The following is a 26,180-nucleotide window of genomic DNA, read 5'->3' as shown; positions in this document are numbered from 1 at the left end:
ATTACAATGTGAGCTGGGGCCTGGAAACGTTATGTTTCCAAAAGCTGATTTGGGAGACGGACCTCTGCAACCTCAGCTCGAGTCCCAGCAGTGCTTCCCGCTCCGCTCCTCTCCGCCCACGCAACCGGTCCGAGACCATCGAGAGAAACGCTATTTCCCGGTGCGAGGCAGCCAACGTCGCTGAAAAGCAGCGGAGGGTCAGTCCGGCCAGGGGCGCCTCCAGGGCTCCGCCACGCCCCCAGACCAGGCAGGCAGCGCCCGGTCGCAGCCCAGCACCCATACCTTTCCCGATGACTTCCAGCAGCTCCTTTTCCTCCTGGGTCAGCTCGCCTTTCGTTACATGAACCATTGCTCCCGCCAGCTTGAAGATGATTCTGTTTTTTTGAAAGTATTAAGAAGAAACGATATGTGTGCGCGCGTTAGGAACGCCAGCCGCACTGGGGCAGCTCGAAACCCAGGACCCCGAATAGCCAACCACGGAAGCGTTCGAATTCTCTCCTCCCTCCCACCGGCGGGCGAGCGGCGGGCGAGCAGCGGGCGAGCTCGGGCGAGCCGAGCGGTCGGTCGCCGCTAGCCCAGCGACAGTCACCGCCCCCTGCGCGTCATTGGCCGGGCCGGGAGGAGGAGCTACAGGAGGCAGCAGCGAGAGGCTCCCATTGGAGCAGCCGGGCCAGGAAAAACCCAACGGAGAAAATCAGAGGGGGAGATGAAACTCCTCTTCCACGTTTCCCATCCCCATACTGCCACTATGTTCACATATTTAGACATACGCAACATTTAAATTCTCTTTCCAGATGATCTTTGTCCGGCCGCGGCTGCTCGGGGCGTACAGACCTCCCTGTCTGTCTCTGTAAGCCTCCCCCATTTCCCCGGGAGTGGTGCAGCCCGGGCCGGGGGCGGGCTGGGAGGCGGGGCGGCGCGGGAGGCGGGGCTGCGCCGGGCTCCGTGGGTCGATGTCAATGTGTCTGTCCTTCACTCCTCCATTGTCTGCCGCCGCCACTGCCGCGGGTGCCACCGCCGCTGCCGGGATCGCCGCAGCCTGCAGTCTCGCGCGTCGCCGCTACCTCCTCGGACAGGTGAGAAGCAACCTGGGTGGGACACGGGAAGCCGGGAGGGCTGCGGGAACCGCGGGCGCCGCCCCGCCGGGGGGCTTCCATCCGGGCCGGAGCTGGCGGGGAGGAAGCATGTGCCTGCTGGGGCGGCTTCCTGCCCCCCGGTGGGCAAGCCTGCCCTCCACCCGACTGCCATCGCATATATCGCATATCCGCACCCGGGACTGAAGACTCGCCGCTCGCCCCATTTGGCCGCCCCGGGAGACCCTGGGACAGGGAGCTGGCGGGGGCGGGCCACGCGGTGAGAAGCGGCGGGTGCTTACGGTCTCGTGCGTGGCACGGCCAGATGCGGCTCCCCAGAGGCCGGCGCTGGGGCTTTGGGCTAGGGGCGGGATGGCGAGGAGAGCTCCCCAGGACGCGCGAGGGGAACGCATCGTGAGAATAGTGTCTGAAGAAGATAGTTCTCTTTTGGCAAGCCTTAACACCGTCCCCCTTTACCCCCCCCCCCCCAACACACACACTACTTGTCATCTCCTCTGGCCTCTGTGGAAGCTGTGGAAGAAAACCGGATCTGATCGCCCTGTGGTGCCTGTTAAGGATGTTTGGAAGCAATTTACACTTAAACTAATACTTCGTTTATGAGAGACGGCCTGGGGGAAAGGGGGAAGGAAGGGCCTCCGCTCTGCCAGAGTTCCCAGTCTTTGTAACTCTGATCTTGAGATTTATGGAAATAGGGAGGGGAGGGGAAGGGGGCGGAGATTAAATTGGTGTTGCTGCCTATATATAGCCTTAGATTAGCCTCTTAATCCAACCTTCATTCAACTGTAATATGTTGCCTCGAGCTTTGAGCGACCACCGTAGGTAGCTAGGGGGTAAATAGAAGTGTGTACCACCTCCTGTGGCTCAGAAGCAAGACTTGCTTGCTAATTCGAAGTCAGTCATTCCTCCAGGGCGCGCATCCGTAACATATTTTTGGCATCATTGAAAGCTTCTTTTAGAAATTAGTGTTTACGTGTCACTGTTGTTTCTCTGCGGACTAGTAATGATGTTTCTTCCTAGACCCATCTGCTTCAAAGAGAAATATTTGAATAATCATCTAGACCTTTTTTGTTAAGCATCCCTACCACCGCGCTTTCTCCCCATAGTGCCATATATGAAATGAAATTCATTTTCCTCTGGCCATATGCCTTTGATCTTTTTCTTTTTCTTTTTTTATATTTTATTTTATTTTATTTTATTTTATTTTATTTTATTTTATTTTATTTATTTTGAAGCATTCACTAACACTTCTGAAATCCTGGAAGATGTTCATCATTATTTCTTGCATTTAACAAAATCTTTTCTAAACTCCAGCTGTTTTCTTTTTAAGGCTTCATCTTTGCATGCTGGGGCAGATCTGAGCCCTAACATCTCACATGAAAATACTTTGAAATTATTCATCTCAGTGTATAACAAAGAAACTGTTGTTTGATGATGCTTTAATAATGATGTGGCTGTTCAAACAACAAGTAGTAAGGCTTTTGAGAGTGACCAATCTTTTGTAACACTTAAAATGCTGTTACTGCCACAGTTACAATTTATTTAGAACATAGTATCATGCAGAAGAAACCCACAAACCTAAGAAAATGCTTGCAGAGGAGCCTCCCCCAACTGGTGACAACATCTTACAGTGGATGTGTGTCCAGAATTGGGTACTTCATTGCCAGTATTTCCATCTCTTATGCCAAATTGGGGCCATGGTTACTTGAAGGTCACACCTGTTTGTCTCCCTGAGGTTGTCAGTTCCTCAAGGATAACAACTTATTACCTATTTTCTTGGTGTTTTATGGCATCTGATTGGTATTTAGGCCTCTGAATACATGACTTCAGTAAATTTAGAGTCAATGCCATTTAAAGACAAAAACTAACATCTACCAAGAAATACAGATAAATAATATGTTGTTTAAGTTCCTAGAAACAGATAATGTAATGGATAGCGTTCATTGGATGGATTACATTAATCATTTTGTACAGAATAAATATTTAATGTAGAAATAAGATTAGCTAATGAGCACACCTTAAACTAGATCTAGGAACTTTTTTTGTACTAAGAAAGTGTTCATGTCAAACAAGTTTCATTAATAATAAAACAGTGACCACCCACTTAGGGAGTATTTACTTTGTTTCAGATATTCTAGCAGATGCTTTGTATAGGATTATCTTAACTATTGTTACAGTGACCCAGGAATTAGCCAGTATTATCTGTATTCGGCAGATGAGAGGACAGAAACTAGAAGAACTTAATTAATTTGCCCACGGCCCCACAGTTAGGGAGTGCCAGAGCCAGAACTGGAACCCAGATCTGTCTCCAGAACTTTTTTTCCTACTATTTTCTGCCTATGTGGCTGGCAGTAAGGGGAAGGGGGAAATTATACATTCTTTCAACTAGCTAGTAGATAACAGATTCATGTAGTTCAGTATACCAAAGTAGAAGTCTCCTTCCTACCTCTTTTCCTAGTCCTTTCTTCATGACCTATAACCATTGGTATCTGTTTCTCTCATATCCTCACTGAAATATTTTATATGTTTGTAACTTACATATATATTCCCACTTTTGACAGAAATTGGAGCATACAATACACTGTTCCACACTGCATAATAAAGTTTGCATGATGCTTTGGTCTCTCTTCTGTTTCTTTCATCACCTTTTTAAAAATAATGTTTTCTAAAATGTCTGATATTTTGGGGTCTCCTCCTCTCTTTTCTGTTAGTGCCACCCTAGACCTCTCCTGGCCTGTCCACAGTGGATTGCTACGTAGCCTGCTTCTCTCTCGCCTCACTCCATCCAGCTAGTAGTTCAAGGCACCACCAGTTTAATAAACCTTGAGCACCATCATCCACCCAAGGATGAAACATACTCTGTAAAAGACCCAGTTGGTCCACTTAAAACGTGCCAATAGCTTTTCACTGGCCGTAGAACAGAGGCCCAGTTCTTGCTTGCTAGTTCCAACTTCTGGTCCCAGCCGGCATTTCCAGTCAGCCAGCCCCTCCCACACACTCAGAGGTCACCACACTGCTGGTTCCCTCACATGCCAGTAATTTCCACCCCTTTGTTCCTGCTTTTCTCTTCCTGGAATGCCCTCCCTTCCCTCACCGCTAAGTCTCTTGTCTCCTCCTCATATCTGCTGGACCTCTCAACTTTCGAAATACTACTTACATGTAAATTCTTCTCTCTGGCTTTCGTGATCACCTCATCCACTGAGGGCATCAGAGATGATAATAAACACATTTCTTCGTGCCCCTCAGCTAGGGGAATGAGTAAAATCTTTACACAGGAGTTGCTGGTACCATTATTGGCATTCTCGAATTCTCACCTATCTTCTTGTGAGCCCTAGTGCTCCCCCACCCCCCATCATTGCCACTTCATCTGGATCCCCATGAAAATACCTGAAGCAGGTACCTTTTTCATGACGTTGTATTATAGTTCTTATTAATCTGTTTGACCCCTTCTCCTTCTCAACTTTGAATTAATGAGGACTAATTTACCCTTGTTTCTCAAAATCCATAATCCAGTGTCTGGCACCTAGTATATGCTCAGTGCTTGCTGAATTGAGTTCAGTTGCATCTCTAAGTTATTTTAGGTGGATATGTTTACCTACTTGACTAATCCCTCCTGGCATCATGAGGTGATGTGGCACTGAACACACCTGCCATAACCAAGGGCAGAAGTTCTTTAAATGTTTGGGTGTCGAGCTTCTTGAAATTCTGATTGATGAATGCTGTCAACCGAGAAAAAAAAAATGTTGATATGCACGTGGTTACAGATTTTGCATACCATTCCTGGATTTTCCAATTAAAAGAACTATTGTGGTTGTATTTTTTTTTTAAATCCCTTATCTTTAGAGATAAGTACTGAATTATTTAAGGAGGGAATGTTATGACGTCTGAAACTTGCTTCAGTGTAATTCTGTGACCATGGGGGACAGGGACTGAGAGTAAGAATATTAATGAGAAAACTGACTGGTTAACAATTGAAGTGGGTGATGTATGCAGTGACTTCATTATACTGTTCTGTCTACTTTGGGGTATGTTTGAAATTTTCCATAATGAAGTTTTTTAAAAGAAGAAGTTGGAAGTATTATAGTTTCTAAAAATTGTCGTTGTTGAACAAAACAGAAGACTAATATGAATGCAAATGTTCTTTCTCTATACTTGGAGTTCAGCTTATGCAGTTACTCGTTTCCATGTTCAAACAGTTACACCTCAGTTTGCAAAGGACCGTCTTGCAAACAATGCATTTCCATAAACTATTCACCTCACATTTTAACTTCTCCACAAAACTCAAAGGTAGGTGGCATTACTCAATGCTTGTGTCACAGGCTTATGAATATCGTACCGAAAGCTAATTTTCATCCTTTTTGGAAAATGACAAAGTAATTTGCAGATAAGTCTGAACGAGGGGTGCAGATACATTTAATTTAACCAAAAAAAGCAAGCTGTGAATGAAGCGGAGACACTGATTTCTTCTATGTCTCATAAACCGTTTCTGAAAAAGAAGGGTCAAACTGTCGTGAGTGGCATTGTTCGGAGAAGTGTACTCGTGTAAGCTTTTAAGGGCCACACTCAGAACGTGTGCCTGCAAGACTTCTACTCAGCATTTGCTTATTTTCATACTTACACTTCCCTGGATATTTGCAACTTTATAACTTGTGTTTCCTGACTTTTATGTTTCTTTTATTATGTTATGGACTTTTTAAATGTTGATGGTTCCCAAAGTCAACAAGGAAATTTGTTGTATCATTTTTAAAACGTCTTCCCAGACTTTGAAGATTTTAAAGAAGTTTTAATTAAGCTTCAAAGCCAAGTCTTCACACTGTCTAAGGGCAATGTAGCCAATCCAGTATCACTGCCAGATATTGTTGAAGCATACATTACTATATCGTCAACGCATATTTATATGAACTGTATCACTGTGGAATTTAAACTTCTCGGCCGGTGCCTCTTATCAGAGTATAACAAAACTGCTCCACGAATGAAAAGTAGAAAGCTATTTCAGCCTCAGAAGGAAAAAGTTAGTATTTACTTTCCCAATTAATACATTTAGGGAAGAAAATTGGCATTTTTGTCTCTTGTCACTTGTCTATTGTGGGATTGTGTTAAACCCAGAAGACAAAGCAGCCCTTTAAATTACATTGATCACCCTCTGACCAGAAGAATCTCTTCCTGGTCTGTTGATTGTGGAGTAAAGCAGGCCCATTAAGTAGCCTCTTCTGATCTGGTAGGAAATGATTATGGATGGTCTCTGGGAGACAGCCAAGCACAACCATAGCCCTGGGAATTGGAGAAAACCATGGCTCCAGCTTCCGGGATGAGATGTATTTTCCAAGGCAATCTTCCTTGCTTGCAGTTTCTTCATATATATATATACCATATATATATATACCAAACTTGCAGGGTGACTTTGAGGATGCCCTGTACTGTAAAATGTTATAAAGAAACAATGTTATTTTTAGGGTCAATCCTGTCTATTTACAGTTGAGAAGAACACAATTACAGGCCTAGTTGAAGAAACATTTCAGTGTAAAATTGTATTGGCATTAGTTTTGCTATATGCTCATCTTCCTAGATTTGGGAAGATAAAAATTATTTTTAAAGAGAGACTCAAAAAATATGCCAATAATTATATCTCATTAATAAGAAAGATCTTGGTGTGCATCTGGTATGACCAATGAGTCATAGAGATTAAGACATGAGGGATGACTGGGTGGCTCAGTTGGTCAAATGTCAGACTCTTGGTGTCAGCTCAGGTCATGATCTCACAGTTTGTGAGTTCAAGCCCTGTGTGTGTGTGTTTCTCTCTCTCTCTCTCTCTCTCTCTCTGTCTCTCAGTAAATAAATAAGCTTAAAAAAAAAAAAGTAAGGAATAAGACATGATCTTTATCTTCAAGAGGCTTGTGCTGTCCTCCAGGAGATAGATCAGCCCCTGGACCAATAGGGACTGAATGATGAAATTATCCTAAAGCTCTGTTCTGCTTATGTCAGCTCATAGGTTTGCTTAGGTTCTGCTTATGTCAGCTCCTACCTTTGAGAGCCCTTTGTGGGTTCGAGTGGCTTCTCTGGTGGTGCCTGCCAATCTTCCAGCTCTACTTGGAACAATGTTGTTACTCCTCTACCCACCCACCGGCTTCCTGCTCCTAGAATGCCTTCCTCCACCCATTTCTGCATATCAGATTTTACTCAAATCCTTCTCAGCTCAAATGACCCCACCTCCCCACAGCCTTCTCCAATCCCCAACCAGAGCAGTGCAGACACAAAGGTGAATTCCAGAATGGGTGGAGCTCAGTGGGAGGGCTAATTCCTGGAGAAAGTGAGATTTTGAACCAAGTCTGGAAGGGCTGATGAATTTGGCAAACCAGAAAATGGACAGCATTCCAGGGAGGACAACCCCAAAGAAAAACAATTACATAAAATATTATAACATCATAAATACTTATAAAATAAATATTGGCTGCAGTTTTTCAGCCAACTATACTGGAACTAGCAATGATTTCATTCAAAGGTATGTTTTCCTCAATATGTCTACTTTTTAAGATCATGAAAGTAGTAGATTATATTTTAAAGCACACTTTGATCGTATGTTCTTGCTCTCAAGTAGTTTATAAAATGTGACATCACATGTTTAAGACTACATCCAAAAGTACAAACCACTATCTTCAGCATTGGTGGTAGCAGGAAGCTGATAATAGACATGAAAACAAACAATGGAAGAGAAAAGGCCACCTATTGGAATATTTTGTCCTTGATTACAATATGCTTTGAAATTTTCCAAAATAACTAAAATATAAATACCTAGAAAATAAGCAGGAAATTCTTTCTGAAGTTTAGTTTTTAAATATTTCTGAATCTCTGATCCATGGAATTCTTAAAATCTATACCTTAAAGGAATTTTAGGAGTTTTTATTCTCTCACTTTGACTTCTTTCCAGTTGGACTGTTCTGATATATTTTTTTCCTACTTTTATTCAGTGGATTAGAGATGTTGCTGAAACAGTTACACCTGAGAGATAAAACAGGGATGTAATAATCAGATTAATGTGAACCATTTTAATGCAGGATTGTGGTTGTCATTAGGAGTTTCTGCAGTATCTTCCCTCTGCATCTACTAGGGAATAAAACACATGACTTAGAATAATTTCTGATTTTGTAATATAACGTGTACTGATGTGAGCAGAGTATGTGCAAAAGTACTTCTCATTCTTAGCTCACTCTAATGTTGATGCTGATGCCATGGGTCTCTTCAGCAAGTGTGTTTTTGGGGCAGTTAAATGCCAAGTGGAATGATCTGGCCTATGTTGAGCAAAGTGTTTGAAAGATGTAGAATTATATTTTGTCTATTCATATTTCAAATTTTATGTCAGATGAGGACTTTCAAAAAACAATGGTTAAATGTACTATTATCTTTGAGGACTTTTAAATAAATATCAAGAATACCACCAGGCAGAGGTGAGTAATCAGAAGGAATACAAACTGTTACACACTGCAGAGAATATATCCTAAGCCACTGTTGGGTGAGCAGTTTTAGAATATTCTACTGTCCTCCTGTTCTTGTTCATTTGCACAGAGGACCTTACTTCTTTTCAAACTAACTTCGACAGCTTCCTGGATTTTTTTTTTTTTTTTTTTTTTGTGATCGTTTCTAAGAAAAAAAAAAAGGCACGTGTTTTTCTCAGTACACGAGGTAATAGAGTGAGGTTATTATAAACAGGAAGGAGAACCCCACGTTGCACGGATAGAGGAAACTGCTGCCTAGGGGAAAGGTGTCTGGCTTTGGTATTGAGGAGTGTGAAGATTGTGCTTTTGTTAGAGGTGAGCCTCTGCAGGAAACAATGTGATAACCAGCTACTGTGATACTAGAAACCATGGTGCCATAGATTTCTTATTTACATGTCTCTCAGAAGCAGGACTTTTGTCAAATCCTCTCACTAAAGATACATGTTTCCGTAAAGGAACTCCGTGGAAAACCACTTGGCATTTGGGAGGTAGCCTGTGCCAGTTCAATTTATCCGAGTGCTGAACTAGCCGTGAAAATTAATATTTATGCTTTACTCTAGCTAATTCTAAACCGTAAAGTCTATGAGGCAAATAATGAAAAAACTGCCTTCGAGTATCATGTAAATAGTTGCCCTAGCCCATGCTACAACTTTGGTTGGCTTTTTGGAAAGTGCACTGAATGGAAACTGGGTTGATCAGGTTCTGGCCCTGACTGGTCCCAGTATGGAAGCCCCTGATGGGAAGGCATTTTTTGCTTTTTATCTCTGCTTTATCACCAATGTTAGAATGGAATGCATGACCTCAAGCAAGTGGTTTGACACATTAGAGCTTTACCGGATTGTTAGATGAAGATCTGGGTTTTGGTCCCTGGTTTTCAAAGGGTTCTATGCTTCATGGCTATCACTTGTAAGTTAAAAAGTAAAACAAAAAAAAAAACAAAAAAAAAAACATGGCACCTAGGTGGCTCAGTTGGTTAAGCATCTGACTCTTTGTTTCAGCTCAGGTCATGATCTCATGGTTTTGTGAGTTTGAGCCCTGTCTTGGGCTCTGTGCTGTCACCGTGGAGCTTTAGGGTTTCTCTCTCTCTCTTTCTCTCTCTCTGCCCCTCTCGTGAGTTTGAGCCCTGTCTTGGGCTCTGTGCTGTCACCGCGGAGCTTTAGGGTTTCTCTCTCTCTCTCTCTCTCTCTCTCTCTCTCTCTCTCTCTCTGCCCCTCTCCTACTCATGATGTCTCTGTCTCTCTCAAATCCATAAACTTAAAAAAAAAAAAGTAAAACATATTTAATTGTTAAAACATTAATAAACACAACCACAGCTCAAATGCATCATGGGATTATTTTAACATACTGGAGACTATTAATTCTTGTTAACTCGCACTCCCCAGGTTTAGCACTGTGCAACCTGTCTGATTAACCCCTGTTGAATTCCTGTCGACTAGTACCAGTCGTATGTTTGATAAATAAATACAAACAAGCTATTCTCTTTATGTTTGAACCTTAAAAAAAAAGAAAATGTACTTGAGAATTTATAGGTCCATGCTACTTTTTGTTCAGTGTTTGGGGATTTTGTCTTTTTACATTTGAATTTATGTAGTCCACTGCTATAAAATTATTCCAAGGAATACAGTCCCATATCATCAGTGTGCTGTATACCACCAAGTCCGGGGCTTGGCTTTGACATTTCTATTCAGTTCGTGCTTTGGCAATTGTGAAATACTCGTGTGGATGGTAAGTGATTTTTGTGCCACCCTTCAAATAAGGCTTCATCTGCCAGACAGGCCTGGGCAGGTCCCCTTCTGGGCAGGGTGAGGGGGGTGGGGGGAATGGTTGCAGGCTTGGTTGAGAGAACTCGTAAATGTGGAAATGTTTGGATGCCTGCCCACCACCACCTTTGAGTTTCCTGAAAATCCATGATCATGTTTTTTAAGCAAATGCTCCAAAGCAAAATTCTCCCACTGGTTACTAGTCAGGGGTATAATCCTTTTTCTAGAAGATTCTCTTTTCCTTTCCTTGGTTAAGAGAAGAATGGAATATACTTCAATCCCCATTTCTGTAACTTTATCTTCTAACTTCCCACTTGAACAAATAGTCATATAGACTCCTACCAGTTTTGCATCTGACACAAAATCAACTTTATTAAAATGATTTGCTCTCTGGAATTTGGCACTACTCCCTGCTGATTCTTTTTTTTTTTTTTTTTAAGACTACTTTTTTAGAGCAGTTTTGGGTTTATACTAGATTAAGGGGAAGGTGCAGAGATTTCTGGTATACCTTCTATTTCCATACATACCTAGCCTTTGCCATCGTCCTCATCTCCCCTCGGAGTAGTACACATGGTACAACTGATGAATTTATGGATCGTTTGATAGCACATGGTCTGGCATATCTTGGGTGCTCATCGTAAATGTTCAACCCATTTTCTATACACACACGTATGTGAATTTGTTGACATATATGCATAGGCATTTTTTGAAAGGATACAAGTCAGACAATCTTAAAGGTTTAAATTTGTTATTGTTTACATGGAGTGGAATGCTACTCCATGGACTTAAGATTATGAGTGAAAGTTGGAAAGTGGTCTTTATTTTTCACTTTTATGTGCTTTTATACTGTTAACTTTTATGCCATCAGTGTGTTAGTGGTACTTTACAGTTGAACAGAGTCCAATAAAATAAAATGATTCTGATTTTCCTAAAGTGATGCATTAGAACACATAGCTTTTAATTTTTTTAAGTTTATTTATATTGAGAGAGAGAATCCCAAGCAGGCTCCACGCTGTCAGTGCAGAGCTCCATGAGGGGCTGGATCCCACAAACTGCAAGATCATGACTTGAGCCAAAATCAAGAGCTGGATGGTTAACTGTCTGAGCCCCCGGAGCCCCCTTAGAACACATAGGTTTTAAAATAAAGATCCTGTGGGGCGTCTGGGTGGTTCAGGTGCAGAACCTGCTTGGAATTCTGTCTCTCACTCTCTCTGTCCCTCCCCTGCTTGCTCTCTGTCTCTCTCTCTCTCTCAAAAATAAGTGAATAAACTTAAAAAAATAAACAAAATAAAATAAAGATCCTAGAGGATGTCATTGAATCAAATCTTGTAACTGCAAGTTCTAATGCAAGGACATTTTTTAGGTTATTCTTTGCTGTAATGTTAGAAAAGGTGATAGAATTGGATTTAAATAATTTCTGTATGTAGGTACCAACCTAATAGAGAATTATGCAGTATGTTAAAATGTATATACAGTGGCCATTACTTAAAGTTAGATTTATAGATATTTTATCTCCATCTGTTTTCCTTATTTTCTCTAAATGTGCAACCATGGGTATATGATGAACTGATCTTATTATCAATTTTTAAGGAATTATTTTTTCACACCTTATTCAAGTAATCGAGTGGTGGTATGCATTATAATATAAATGGTATGACCATATGTTAATAAGGTAAACAAAGGGTAACATAAAATCATATCTTGATAGATATAGCCCTTCCAAATCATCAACTTGTGAGATTTTATATTTATTCTGTTGATAATTCAGTTGATTGATACATTTTTTAAAAATATTTATTTTTGAAAGAGAGAGCACAAGCCTCTCTTGTGGGGGGGGGGGGGTGGGGGTGGGAAGAGAGAGGGAGACACAGAATCTGAAGGAGGCTCCAGGCTCTGAGCTGTCAGCACAGATCCCGAAGCGGGACTTGAACTCACAAACCATGAGATCATGACCTGAGCCGAAGTTGGACGCTTAACCAACTGAGCCACTCAGGTGCCCCTCAATAAATTGTTCTAAGTTTATTTAAATATTTGTATTTAAGTAATCTCTACACACAATGTGGGACTTGAAATCACAATCCTGATATGAAGAGTCACACATTCTACCAAATGAGCCAGCCAGGCACCCCCTCAATAAGTGTTTTAAATTGCTTTTTGAAAAATATTTTCATTGCCTGTATTGAAGGAAAAAAGTAATTTGATAGGAAAATTCTGGAATATATCTTTTTTTAATCAGTTTTTTTTTTTTTTTTTATGTTTGCTTATTTTGATAGAGTGTATGTACCTACAAGCAGGGGAGAAGCAGAGACAGAGGGAGAGAGAGTCCCAAGCAGGCTCCACACTGTCGGCACAGATTCCAACACGAGGCTGACATGGGACTGGATTCCAAGAAGTGTGAGATCATGACCTGAGCCAAAATCAAGAGTCAGATGGTTAACCAACTGAGCCACTCAGGCACCCCTTAATCAGTTATTATGTAGTATTTTGTACTTAGGTGGTTTTTGCTTAGATAAATATTTTCTCGATATATAGAAAAAATGATGGCCTGTTTTATTTAAAAATTTTAGAAGCCTTTTCTGTTTAGGAACCATAATTTTGCCTTTAGGTATTTGTTTTGAATTACTCAAAGCTAGAACTTCTTAGCTTTAAGAACCTCACATCTGGGGCACCCTGGTGGCTCAGTCGGTTAGGCACCCAACTTCGGCTCAGGTCATGATCTCACGGTTCGTGGGTTCAAACCCCCGCCTCGGGCTTTGTGCTGACAACTCAGAGCCTGGATCCTTCTTCAGATTCTGTATCTCCCTCTCTCTTTGCTCCTCCCCCACTTGCACTCTGTCTCTCTCTGTGTCTCAAAAATAAACAAAACACTTAAAAAAAAACCCTCACATATTTTGCATACATACACATTTTTTTAATGCTGACTTTACTCTTTCTATGATGGTAATCCTTAATAATAGTTTCTTTCATATCATCCTTCTGAATATCTCCTCAATTAGGACTGTAATATAGAATATTTACTTCCATGGCAGGAATAACATACGTAGTGCAGGGCATTGCTAAGCAGGTCATATAGCTTGCTATGCCAAGGATTTTGTGTAGTCTGTATGTGCAGCAGTATAAAGAACCCTCATTATGATGTTACAGTAAAACCGTTTGGGTGTAATACTGTACATGGGACAAATAGAAAGAAATACATTAACCAGAGTAATGTATTCTCAGGATCTTCAAATCTAGAGTTGGGTTTTATTTTGTTTGTTTGTTTGCTTTTTTACTGGAGTGTGCAATCAATACAGCAGGGTAATTTCCTATATCACAGCTGACCAAATTCTGAAGGATCTGGGAAGTTAGAGTAACTCTCTCTATGGCAAGCTTTATTTCTAAGCAGTCCCAAAAAATACAAAATCCCTGTGTTTTTTAGGTTCTTGGGCTTTTTCAGCTCCCTGAATTACTCTTGTTGCCCACCCTCATTTGCTAAAGCATGTATGTCTTCCAATGTTTGCCTTTGCTCCTTGGTTCTATAATTACATAGTCACTTTATTTCTGATCCATGTAAAAGCAGGTTGTATACACTTTGCCCCTTTTTTCATCAGAGCATATTTCTTTACAAGATATTTCTCTTAAAGAACCACAGTACAATAGTAAAATTCAATGAATTTATAATAGATACCATACTTACCGCCATAGTCTACACTCCAGTTTCATCAATTACCCCCAGTACTATCCTAAATACATTACGTGTGTGTGTATAGACACACACACAGACACAGACACACACACACACACATAATATGTATATAATTCCTCACAGTACAGCATGCACTCAAGGATTACATGCTGCATTTAGTAATGTCCTTTTGATTCTCCTTTAATTCGCTATAGTTCTTTGATTTTTGTTTTTATTTTGTTTTTGTTTTTGTTTTTGTTTTTGTTTTTGAGACATTAACACTTTTGAAGAATACAGGCCAGTTGTTTTGGAGAATGTCCCTAGATGTGCCTTTGTTTCCTCATCATTAGATTCAGATCATGCGTTTTTGTTTGGAATGCCACGCAGATAATATCCTGTTCTAACTGTAAACTGTCTGGAGTCATGTGATGTCTGTTGTCCCTGGGTTAAGGTGTTATCTTGTTACTGCACTGCAGAGTTAGCATTTTCTTTTTGTAACTGATGTGAAGATGCTTTGAGGCTTTTCGAATATCCTGTTGATCATCAAGCACCTCTACGTATGCGCATGCACACACACACACAGTGTGTCAGGGCACTTTTAGCATCCATTGATGATCCTTGCAAGAATCAGTTTTTGGCACAATGATTTTCTAACTCCATGTTTCCTTCCGTATGTATCCATTGGCATTCTACTGAAAAGAAAACTTACATTTATGTCTAATTACTTCTCTTTCCCTTGTGCACTGATCTGTTTCTTTTAGCTAAAAGAAATGAGTCTGGACCTCCAGATTCTTATTTTACTCACTGAGTTATTCTCCATGCTGTTGTTAATTATTTTTGTGGCCACATTGTCTCAGGTGATGTCAGTAGATTGTCCTCAGGATAGTTTTTATGTAGTTTGATCTATTTTTATCTTTCTTTGTTAAAAGCCATTCAGTACTTTCTGACACATAACTTCTGAGTATCATATTGAATCTTCCCTGCTCTAACCTTGGAATCAGTCATTTATCCAAGAGACCTTTGTTCTTTAGTAGGAAATGATATTTAGAGCCTGGGTCATATTTCTCCTTATGCACAGATAATATTATTGCCACACTTTGGGGATTGCTTTAAACTTCAAAAGAGGTTAAAGAGTTTCCATTTAAACCTGCAATTTTTCTAATTAAAAAGGTTATGCATTCTTACATTATAGAAAATACAGACAAATAACGGAACAGGAATAAAATGCTCCCTGAACTCTATGCACTCTCTTGACCACGTGTGTTTTGTGTAGCTTAGATTGTATCATGTATATAGAATTTGGTGGGCGTTTAGGTTTTTTTCTGTTTCTACTTAACACATCATTGTTTTCTCCAAGTCCAAAAAATTAAACAGTTGTAGTTTTCAGTCATATACTTTTTATCTTTTCCTTGTGGTCTTTTTATCTCAGTGCTATGATATCCGTAAGTAGAGAAAGTTTGTTCGCTCGCCCTCCGCATTTTCTGCCTCCCTCTTCAATCCCACATTGTTACCTACCCTCCATCTTCCGCCTGATCATCAGAGGATGCACAATTATCCATGTGGAAAGACAGCAATTAGTATTAAAGACTGTGGCAAGCATTTATTTTGTATACTGATTGCACTTTTGATTTTAGTTATGACAAGCTACTCAGTGATAAATGTGTTTTCTCTAAAATTAACATCAATGTTTGGCAAACAGAAATAAGTCACTCAAGGAAATATCTGCCTGGTTACTGCTCTGGTATGTTTAGATGTATGTGCACAGCTTTTAACTCTGGAGAGCATAAGCTGTCTCTGGTTTTGCTCACATTTTTTTTTCCTTTTTAGTGTGGGATTTTCCAACCTTGGCACAATTAAAATTTTGGACCAGATAACCCTTTGTTGGGGGGGGGGGGCTCTCCTGTGCATTGTCCATTATTAGCAGCACCTATTTCCTCTACCTACTAGATTTCAGTAGCATCCGCACTTCCCCAGCATGACAAAAAAACATCTACAGACATTGCCACATGTTCCCTTGCAGAGCACATAATTACCCCAGAATGAGATCACTGCTCTGGAATAATGCTTAACACATAATAAGCACCCCCAAAATACAAATTAATATATATTTAAACCACAGCTGCCCAATCTTTGGGCATTTACTTATTTTATGCCACCATTTCCTCTAAATTCTTAGAATTTGTGGTTTGAAATATTGTAGGTATGCAATCATCACAATACTTTTGCTTGTAGACAAATGTTCTAAGTGTTTTAACTTACCTAGAACAGAGGTTTTGGGGCGTTTTGCTATTAAAATATTTTGAAACATTATTTTTGAGAACCTGGTTTTCTAAAAGCCAAAGTGTGCTCTTACAAATGTCTGGTGTGTGTGTGTGTGTGTGTGTGTGTGTGTGTGTGTGTGTGTTTCAAAGTGTTGAGAGACTTTAAGAATCACATCAGTAAGATTAGACTATCTGTGAAGTTGAATGAATATGCCTGGTTAGTTGTTAAGGGAAGAAGGGAAGGATCTGGGGGAGAGAATCCATCTGGGGAAAGGAGAAGGGCCCAGAGAAGGGAATATGCATGCCCTGAACTACTTCTTACAATCTACATTAAGTAGAGGACATGAATTGATAGAGTGAAAGCATTTTAGGGTTTTATTCAACTTCCTAAAAGTTTTATAAAATAACTTCACTTAAGAGGAAATAAGTGACATTGCACATTGTCTTTTTTTTTTAATTTTTTAAATTTACATCCAAATTAGTTAGCATATAGTGCACCAATAATTTCAGGAGTAGATTCCTTAGTGCCCCTTACCCATTTAGCCCATCCCCCCTCCCACAACCCCTCCAGCAACCCTCAGTTTGTTCTCCATATTTATGAGTCGCTTCTGTTTTGTCCCCTCCCTGTTTTTATATTATTTTTATTTCCCTTCCCTTATGTTCATTTGTTTTGTCTCTTAAAGTCCTCATGTGAGTGAAGTCATATGATATTTGTCTTTCTCTGATTCATTTCACTTAGCATAATACCCTCCAGTTCCATCCACGTAGTTGCAAATGGCAAGATTTCATTCTTTTTCATTGCCAAGTAATACTCCATTGTGTATATATACCACATCTTCTTTACCCATTCATCCCTCGATGGACATTTCAGCTTTTTCCATACTTTGGCTGTTATTGATGACACTGCTATAAATATGGGGGTGCATGTGTCCCTTTGAAACAGCACACCTGTATCCTGTGGATAAATGCCTAGTAGTGCAATTGCTGGGTCGTAGGGTAGTTCTATTTTTAGTTTTTTGAGGAACCTCCATACTGTTTTCCAGAGTGGCTGCACCAGCTTGCATTCCCAGACATTACACATTGTCTTAATTTATTTCTCTGAAGAAGTTGTACATTGATACTTAAAATGTGATTTTTAGAATATTTCTATTTTTGCTAAAAGGAAAGCAAAGTATCACCATTCAGAACCAAGGTAGATATGCTAATAAGTGTAAGGCATGAAATTGTTCTGGAAATATGATAATGAAAATTTTATCATGATGCCTCTATATCATAAAAAGATTTAGATGAGTAGTAAGCTCTTAGTGCTTTTTTTCCACAGCACAATTCCTTTGGGTTTTGGTCACTCTTTCCTTGTAAGGTGGTTGCTTAGCAGTTTAAATTTCCACCATTAATGTCCCTCTGGAGATGGTTGTAAGTTTTTGAGGGGAGAACTATTATTAAGTTTGGTACTCTTTAAGAAAGATTATTTTTGTTCTTTCATACCATTAAGGATAAGAGGAAATGGGACATGAATATAATAGTGATATTTAAAATTTTTTTTTTACTGTTTATTCATTTTTGAGAGACAGAGAGACAGGTGTGAGTGGGGGAGGGGCAGAGAGAGAGGGAAATACAGAATCTGAAACATGAAACAGGCTCCAGGCTCTGAGCTGTCAGCACAGAGCCTGACATGGGCTCCAACTCACAGACCACGAGATCATGATCTGAGCTGATATCAGATGCTTAACCAACTGAGCCACCCGGGTGACCTTGGCCTATATTTCTTTAACGTACTATTTTAGATTTTAGAGGGAAAATGTTTTTGCCATTCACTGTGTAAGAAGACTCAGTACCATGTTTATATGTATGTAACCTGAACCAGTATTAAGTAGAGTGGCATTTGAGTGACTAGTATTTTTGTACTAAAGAAGGGAATATCTGATTTTATTTAGAAACTTTTTTTTTTTTAGATAGGCTACTATTTGAAATTTCGTTTTTTTCTTTTTTCCAATTATTATAAAAACTAAAGCTTACATAGAATGTGCCTGGAGATATAATGAAGAATTCTGTAGAGGCTGGGGATGATTTTGAGTATAGAGGCTGTTTGGTACAAAATCATAAGGACATTTAAAAAGATAATGTTGTTCTTGGCAACAAAGTGTAGTGTTATTGTAGGCATTTATCTGGTCTATTGCTTTAGAATGTTAGTAATTTACACTTTTAGAGAGCAACTTCATTATTTTTGCTTCTTCTGAGATCATTTTTATGAACCCGAATGACTCCTGGACACAACTTTCAGTGAAGGATTTTATGATGTATGTTCCTAGAGTTTTAGCTTTAATGGAAAGGAGAAGAGTTTATAACTTTGGGAAATTTTTAGTTCATTCTTCTTATGGTACATTATTTCGCTCATTTGGGGTATAGAATAAAAGGTAGTTCTTGAACGTTCCTCCTGAGCACAAAGTGCTTCATGGGAATGTTGCTGTGAAGTGGCAATCACATTGCCAGTTTTGTGTGCTGGTGTTACTGTGCCGTTCCCAAACACTTTATACTTTGGAGATGATGTTGCTGCCTGGTAACTTTTATTATCTTAGAACGGAAAGGCCTTTTTTTTTTTTTTCCTTCATACTGTCTCCAGGGTTATTTACTACCCAGAGAGAGTTTTACTTTGAAGTTTGATGGGTTCTTCTTTTCTCACAATAGCCACCAGGTTTTGAAATTTGGGCAAAACGCTCCTCCAAGCCACTTTATTTAAAAACTTCATATTCTTTGTATGTATTTTCACCTTTTTATTAAATTGAAGTGTGTTAGGCTATAATGTATGCTTTAGAACTGGGTTGCCCACCGTAACGACTGGCCACATTGGCTGTTTTCATTGTAATTCATGAAAATTAAATTTTAATTCCTCAGTTACACCAGCCACATTTAAAGGGCTCAACAGCTACATGTGTCTAGTAGTTGCCTTATTAGACAGTACAGATCTAGAACATTTCCACCATCACAGACACTCCTGTTGGACGCACTGCATTAGAATGGGGGATGGCAGACTGCAACCCGGGAGCCCAGCCTCATCTACCACTTGTTTTCTGTAAATAAAGTTCTATTGCCATACAGTCACGACCGCCTGTTTACATATTGTCTGTGGCTGCTTTCAGGCTATAACAGCAGAATTGAGTAGTTGAAACAGACCATGTGGCTCACAGAGCCGAAACAATTTTCTTTTATCCCTTTGCAGAAGATTTCCACCCCACTGTCCTGTGTGCATACTCATGATTCTTAAAGGTCAGGTTGTTTTCCCAAACGACTTTTTTTTTTTTAATGTTTATTTGTTTATATTTGAGAGAGAGAGGGAGACACAGAATCCGAAGCAGGTTCCAGGCTCTGAGCTGTCAGCACAGAGCCACTTGTGGGGCTCAAACCCACGAATCGTGAGATCATGACCTGAGCCGAAGTCAGATGCTCACCCAACTGAGCCACTGAGGCACCCCCTGTGTATGCGTATTCCTAAAGTTGAGGTTGTTTGGATAGCATAGTTATATGTGCATATTAGCAGTGTAACATATTACATAAGGCAGATTATCACACTCCAAATATTATCCAGACCAGAAGAACAATCGTCGCCTTTTAGGAACAGTAAGAAGTCCTTCTCTGGCAGATCACAAGAGAATGAAAGAAGGAGAGCACCGGCAAGAGCACATACAACAGGGCAGTCTACTCATGGTGTGCTGGACAACTGGCGGAATTAGTGCACTGTTGGCAAGAGGCCAGTCCATCTGAGTGCTGGCCGATCATCACACTTGGGCCCTGAGTCCTGTTGGGAGTAAGGAATGGAATCTGCGAAGGACCCAGGACAGCTAGAATATTAATAGAGGGAGGTGGGTGAAATTCATCTATCATGTTAAACCTAAAACTCTTTCCATTTAGACTTAAATAGGAATGTATTCAAAAAATGTTTATTTCATGAATAGGGTGCTTAGTTTTGAATTTTGGTTGATTGAATCATTTTAATACTTCACTGTCTTTTTTATCTTGTGGAATATCCAAAAAATTTAGTCTCTTAGATGGCAGGTGAAATATTTAAATCCATTTTGTTTTACCATTTTGCATACAGTTTTCTTGAATAATACTATTTTAAACCCTGGAGATTTTCCATTTTGGGGGACAGCATGAGCTTATTTTTATTTTGTCTGTGTGTTTGGCTTATAGTTTTATATGCATACATATATGCATGCATAGGTTGTACCCCACATAAGTTTTGTCTCTGAGGATTCTGTAAAACTGATTTTAAAATACATACACATAGACACATACACACATAAGTATGCATTTCTCGTTGTTGTCAAGTTGTAAATTGTAATGCAACCCAATAAAAATAAGCTTTTGATGTTGGCCTAATAGAGCTGTCTTTGTTACTTTTTGTTACTTTCCCAGGTTTAAACTAGCACAGTTTCTTATTCAAAGTGCCCTTGCTTCTCTTTTGCCACAGCTTCAGTGAGTGCCTTATAAAGCCTGACCCTCACTGGAGCAGATTATAATGTAGCGTGGATTGCTAAATTTAGAGAGAAGCCAGACCTCTGCTCTAAATAGTAACAGCTAAGCGATAGAGACTTGCTGCGCAGAATATCTTCATTTAGTCTTTCAATACCAGTAGGTGAGTTTCTGTTTGTGTTTGTTTTAATATTTGCTGTTGTGTTCGTCAAGATGTTTGTATGCTTTTTTGTTTGCATGTTTATTATGTTATCTTTCACATATAGTATATGGAGAGTGTGAATGGTAAGCCCAGGGAACTAGACCACGAAGAAACAAACTTTTGTGTTTAGAACTGAAGAAAGTATAAATATAAATGGAGCTAAAGATTTTTAAAATAGAGTAACTCTGTCGTTGGTAGGCTGGGTTTTGTGGTGATTCCTCATTAGCAGAAAAAGAGCAACAAAATGCAAAGGCAGAGGTAGAGAATTCTGTGAGTTTATCTTCTGGACCTTAAAATAAAACTCTTAGTGAAGGCTCACACTTCAAAAGTATTTTTTTATTGATTACAAAATAGAGACATCTTTGGCAAAGAGTAACTCGTTCCTGCGTGTTCATCTGCTGGAAAAGCTTCCAGCTACCTGGGGTCTATTTTTCTTATATCTCAGTATGAGCCCTAAACTCTTTACCAGGTGTTTTTCTTTGCTGGCACAAGAAAACATTTTATGTGATGTTTGTACTGTTTGGGGAGGGGAGTAGAAACTATAAACATGTAAGCGCGCGCCCATTTATCACATGTACCCCCAGTGACCTGTTTGCTAATCCAGAGTGAATCTGCTGAACATGCCAACGAGGAACTTTCTGAATGAGTTTTGTGGTGAATGTAAATAATGCATGAGAAGCTCTGTTTCTGACTTGTATCAAATAGAGTTTATTGCATTTGTAATTATTTCAGTATGTAGCAGCTGCCCCAAACACCAAGAGCCATCACTTTCTCTGAGCTTGTACTAGGTTGTACTTCTGTTGAGTTGTAAATGTTTGTGGATTTTATCTCCCCTAGGCGTGCTCCTTGAGGGCACGGAATCTGGCTTAGTCACCTTTATATCACAAAGCATGATATATTAAGTTCACACTATAGTATTAATAAAAATTATCTGTACTGAAACTATAGAAGAAATTTTGTGTTTGTTACTTTATTTTTTAATCAATTCCACTTAAATTATGATTAAAGTTTTGAGTGATAAGCAGATTGCTTTCTATATGAAGATAGGAGATTTTCTTCTTTTGTTTGTGGAAAGAAGGTTTTGGTGTATAAAATGAATAATTTTTCCATGTTATTGAAGATTTTTTTTTAAACTTTGAGACATAAATAATTCACTTAAATACTGCAAATTTTCTTGATTGTTTAATAGTGAAAAAATCTAAACATTTTCAAATCACAATTTAAAGAAGACCCTTGAAAGGTAATTAAATCATTTGCTTGACATTCTCTTAAATTGTTTGGTCTTCATAATTTCGGCAACCTGGATATATCTTCAGGTTATAATATTAATGCCAACAAGGTTATTCTTAATTTGTAAAAGATCTTATGGAGCAGGGTTTTTTTTTTTTTACTTTTTTTAAAAGATAATTGATTCTGTTTAAAATTTTCCTTGCAGAGAAAAGCAAAAATTGCATATACTCTCTTTGTAACCAAAAAGTTATGCTTCACACTTTTATTTAACTTGCTTTTTTTCCATTAACACTTTGCCTTGAACATCTTTCCATGTCTGCAACAGCTTATTTAACAAGTATTTACTAAATGCTCACTCTTTACTTACCATTGTGTTAGATGCTAAAGATACTGCTTTTAGTAGAACGGACAAAGTCCCTACTCACCTAGAGGTTGCACCCTCATGGGAGAAGTAGACCGCAGGCAAACCGATAACAGTGGAATGTCAGGTGCTGCTAAAGGCTGTGAAGCGAAGTAAAGCTAGGTAAAAGGAGAAAGAACAGACACCAGTAGTGGGGATGTACAGGTAAGGCCTCTCTGAAAAAGAGGCCCTTGAGTGTGTCAGTGAGGGAGCCACCTCAAGGGCTGGGGAGAGATCTTCCCAGAGGAGAGGAAACCTTCTCTGGCACATTGGAAGAAGAAAGAGGGCAGTCTGGCTGGAGCACAGTGAGTGATGGGGAGAGATGCAGGTGTGGGAAACATAATCAGAGGTAGCCAGAGCAAGAAATGCAATACATTTAGATTTAACTCATTCTTCTGTATAGCTTCATAACATTCCACTTAATGGCTTATGATAACTTATCTAACCAGATGACTGTTTATGAGCATTTAACTTTGCATGTTTTTATGCATTCAACAATGCTGCAGCTAAACCTTTACACACACACACACACACACACACAAATATGCATATTTGTGCAGGTAAAATGGTAAATTTCTAGGAAAAGAAATGCTAGACCACACGTTATAACATGTAAATATTTATATTCACCAAATGCTTCCCAAAAGTATTGTGTGGAATTTATTCCCTATGCCAGAGTTTATGTCTGTGGTTTTCCCTATGTCTTTTGTCAACACTGGATATTATTAAACTTTAAAAATTTTTGCCAGTTCAACAGTTAAAACTATACCTTGCTTTGGGGTGCCTGGGTGGTTCAGTTGGTTGAACATATGACTTCAACTCAGGTCGTGATCTCATGGTTCCCTAGTTTAAACCCCATGTCAGGCTCTGTACTGACAGCTCAGAGCTTGGAGCCTACTTCAGATTCTGTGTGTCTCCCTCTCTCTCTCTGCCCCACCCCTGCTCACATTCTGTCTCTCTCTCAAAAATAAATAAACATTAAAAAAAATTTTTTTAATTACACCTTGCTTTTTAAAAGTGTATTCAGTATAGGTGAGGTTGAACATATGCTAATTAGCCATACATTTTTGTATGAACTGCTTATTTGAAATATATAATCTTTTTTTCTTTGTTTTCAGAAATTTTATGAATAAGCATCAGAAGCCAGTGCTAACAGGCCAGCGGTTCAAAACTCGGAAAAGGGGTAGGTTGTGCTGCATATTTGTGGGACTGGGGGGCTGAGAGAGTAGGTGAAGTTCTCAGCAAGACAGGAGTTTGGGGAAGGATTAGAATTATCCTTGTTCACACCTAAGCTCACTAGTTCTACTCTCCTGGGCTCTGAATGTAGAATCTGAAGTTCTTCTGCCTCCAAGCCTCTGAAAGGTTACTTAGGTGTCTGACCTCAGACAAGTCATTTAACTTGTCTAAACTTTGTGTCTATCTACAAAATGAGGATGATTCTGTCTGTTCAGGTTTCCTCACTCTCCTGTGAGGCTATGAAGACACTAGATAAACTTTACTATTTTTGACATCAGCATTTATATTTGAGTTTTGCTTTCTTTGTTGTTTTTAACGAAATGTTGAAAGTAAAGATGGTAAAACTTAGGAGAGAGGTAATCTAGGGAAGGAGATATTGGGGAGTTTTTACTCTTGAGAATTTAAGAGGTCACATTAAATTTATTGCCTAAGTATCTTGAAAACTCAGTATTTTCAAGTGTCTTTTATTGTGGAAAGGTAGTGTCGAACCTGTTTGATGACTGGGAAAATTTCTGTTTGTGTGAATGACTTGTTTTTAGGTCACGTTCATCTCCCTACCCTTTCTGCATAAAGAATGGTTTTAAATTTTAAGTGTTTAATCAGTTTGGCATTCTTATACAGAAGTCCTCTTGGACTTAAAAAAAAAAAAAAATAGCTGAGCCATAACCTGATTAGGAAACTTTTTAAAAGGAACCATGGTACAAGATTATTATGTTGACTAACACTAGGATAGTAACTGAAACGTATTTAAGGAAATATCATGTAGAAAGCTAAATGATGGTGGGATATCTCTCTGAAGGCCTCACTACTGATTATGAAACATAATGGCATGTAATGGTATCATGTGCTACATTGTTGAATTGATGACCCATATGTTACGGCTTTGGCATTTCCAGTGTTGAGGTGGCCCCTGAACCTTCCGCTGTCTTGCGTAAGGATGGTGTCTGCATAAGTAGCAAGTCTAGCCTTGCAGAAGAAAAAAGTCTCCATGCAATCAATGGAGTGGAAGAGTACATGAGAGTAGCTAGATAGCCGCGAGGCTGGATTTCTTTGTAGATGCTGCTTGCAAGGAATTCACATTCGTACTGAAACAATGAAACTAAGAAACTGTAAACTAAGCAAAAGGTGGTTATTTTGTACAGTAATTTTTGTCTTGTGCTTTCCCGTTTTCTATTTTTTTTTTCCATCCCTGGCTCATCCCTATAAACTAATACACGTATGACCTCAGCCATCTCCTTCTGCTTAGTCCCGTCTTTGTCATATAAATTGTGTCTCCATGATATTTCCCCATTGAAATCTGGACCCTGATATTAACACAAGATGTTACAGTCAATGTGCCTTCCTTCTCTCATTGTTTAAAGCAGTCAATGAGGGGGAAATGATGTGGATGATTTCAGAAGCATTTCATCAGTAAGGAACGATATAGTTCAGAAAGCTAATTATAGTTAAGGTATTGTTGGGCCTGGTAATGTGATAATAGCTAATATATGTCCAACTGTGAGGTGCAGAAAGGTTTGCCATCGCCTGCCCACTGGGGGAACATGTTAATCTCAGACCTGGATCTCCAGCTTTATTCGTGGGACGCTGATTCACGGTAACTGAGCTTAAAAGCCAAGAGAGGGCCCAAGGGTGTATTGCACAACAGCAGGCGTGATTCAACAAGTCAACTGGCCTTTAGAGTCAGTCTTCACTTTTAAGCCAGAAAGGTTTTCTCTAAATCTGAGCTGGTTTATCTCTGATTCATTTAGTGGGCAAGATTGTGCCTGTGTCTTACCGCTGCTGGAATACTCAGAGCTACCCAGAAATGTATATTATTTGCCATTGATGTGGATTCATATAACTCAGATCTATTGGGGATTTAAGCACTTGAGCTATTTTGTGCCTGCTGGTTGGAAATTAAAAAAAAAAAATGGAGTCAACCTCAATTTCTGCTCTTCATAATAGTGAATTGCATCCTGATGATTTATCGTGCTTTGGCTTTTCTTTTGCTCTTATGATAGGGCTGACTTCAGATAAATGGCTGGCAGTTTTGTAGAGGTAAGGAAAAAAATCTAGTGAGGATATCTCAAGGTCATTTTGCTAGGCTGTCTTCTGAAGGTCTGTCTTCAATTTGAAATTGTTTTCTAACAAAGCTAGTAATGCTCTTCCATGCCAAGTCAGGGAAACAAAACTATTTTTATTGCCTAAGATCAAAATTAAACATTATGATGCGACACATCATTTAGAAATCCATTCAGACTCTTTTCCTTTATAAAATATGCACATCTTGTTTATGATACTTTCTTCAAAGAGATTATGTTTTCTAGTATGACTTGTGGGAATTTGAAATGATGGAATTTCTCCCCTGAGCCATTGTTATGCTTAGCTAAATGAAAT

The 26,180-nt window shown here is 39.5% G+C and overlaps 2 protein-coding genes across 4 annotated transcripts in view; one reads left to right on the top strand and one right to left on the bottom strand.

Moving 5' to 3' along the window:
* The window catches only part of ANKMY2 (ankyrin repeat and MYND domain containing 2), a 37,125-nt gene extending 36,530 nt beyond the window's left edge, over positions 1-595 (bottom strand). The window contains exon 1 of one of the 2 annotated variants that reach the window (XM_015082360.3): positions 283-595. In XM_015082360.3, coding sequence (XP_014937846.2) covers positions 283-349 — 67 coding nt within the window. In that variant the 5' untranslated portion in view covers positions 350-595. The remainder of the gene's footprint in view (positions 1-282) is intronic. The other variant, XM_015082359.3, reaches the window with a different exon arrangement.
* Positions 596-922: 327 nt separating this feature from the next.
* Positions 923-26,180, top strand: part of BZW2 (basic leucine zipper and W2 domains 2) — a 63,018-nt gene continuing 37,760 nt past the window's right edge. The window contains exons 1-2 of one of the 2 annotated variants that reach the window (XM_027072001.2): positions 923-1,076; positions 23,687-23,751. In XM_027072001.2, the coding sequence (XP_026927802.1) occupies positions 23,694-23,751 (58 nt within the window). In that variant the 5' untranslated portion in view covers positions 923-1,076; positions 23,687-23,693. Of the gene's footprint in view, positions 1,077-20,814; positions 20,900-23,686; positions 23,752-26,180 lie in introns of those variants that run through there. The other variant, XM_015082365.3, reaches the window with a different exon arrangement.

Source organism: Acinonyx jubatus, chromosome A2 (assembly GCF_027475565.1).
Source record: "Acinonyx jubatus isolate Ajub_Pintada_27869175 chromosome A2, VMU_Ajub_asm_v1.0, whole genome shotgun sequence".
Lineage (NCBI taxonomy): Eukaryota > Metazoa > Chordata > Mammalia > Carnivora > Felidae > Acinonyx > Acinonyx jubatus.
This window is presented reverse-complemented; position numbering and strand designations above follow the sequence as displayed.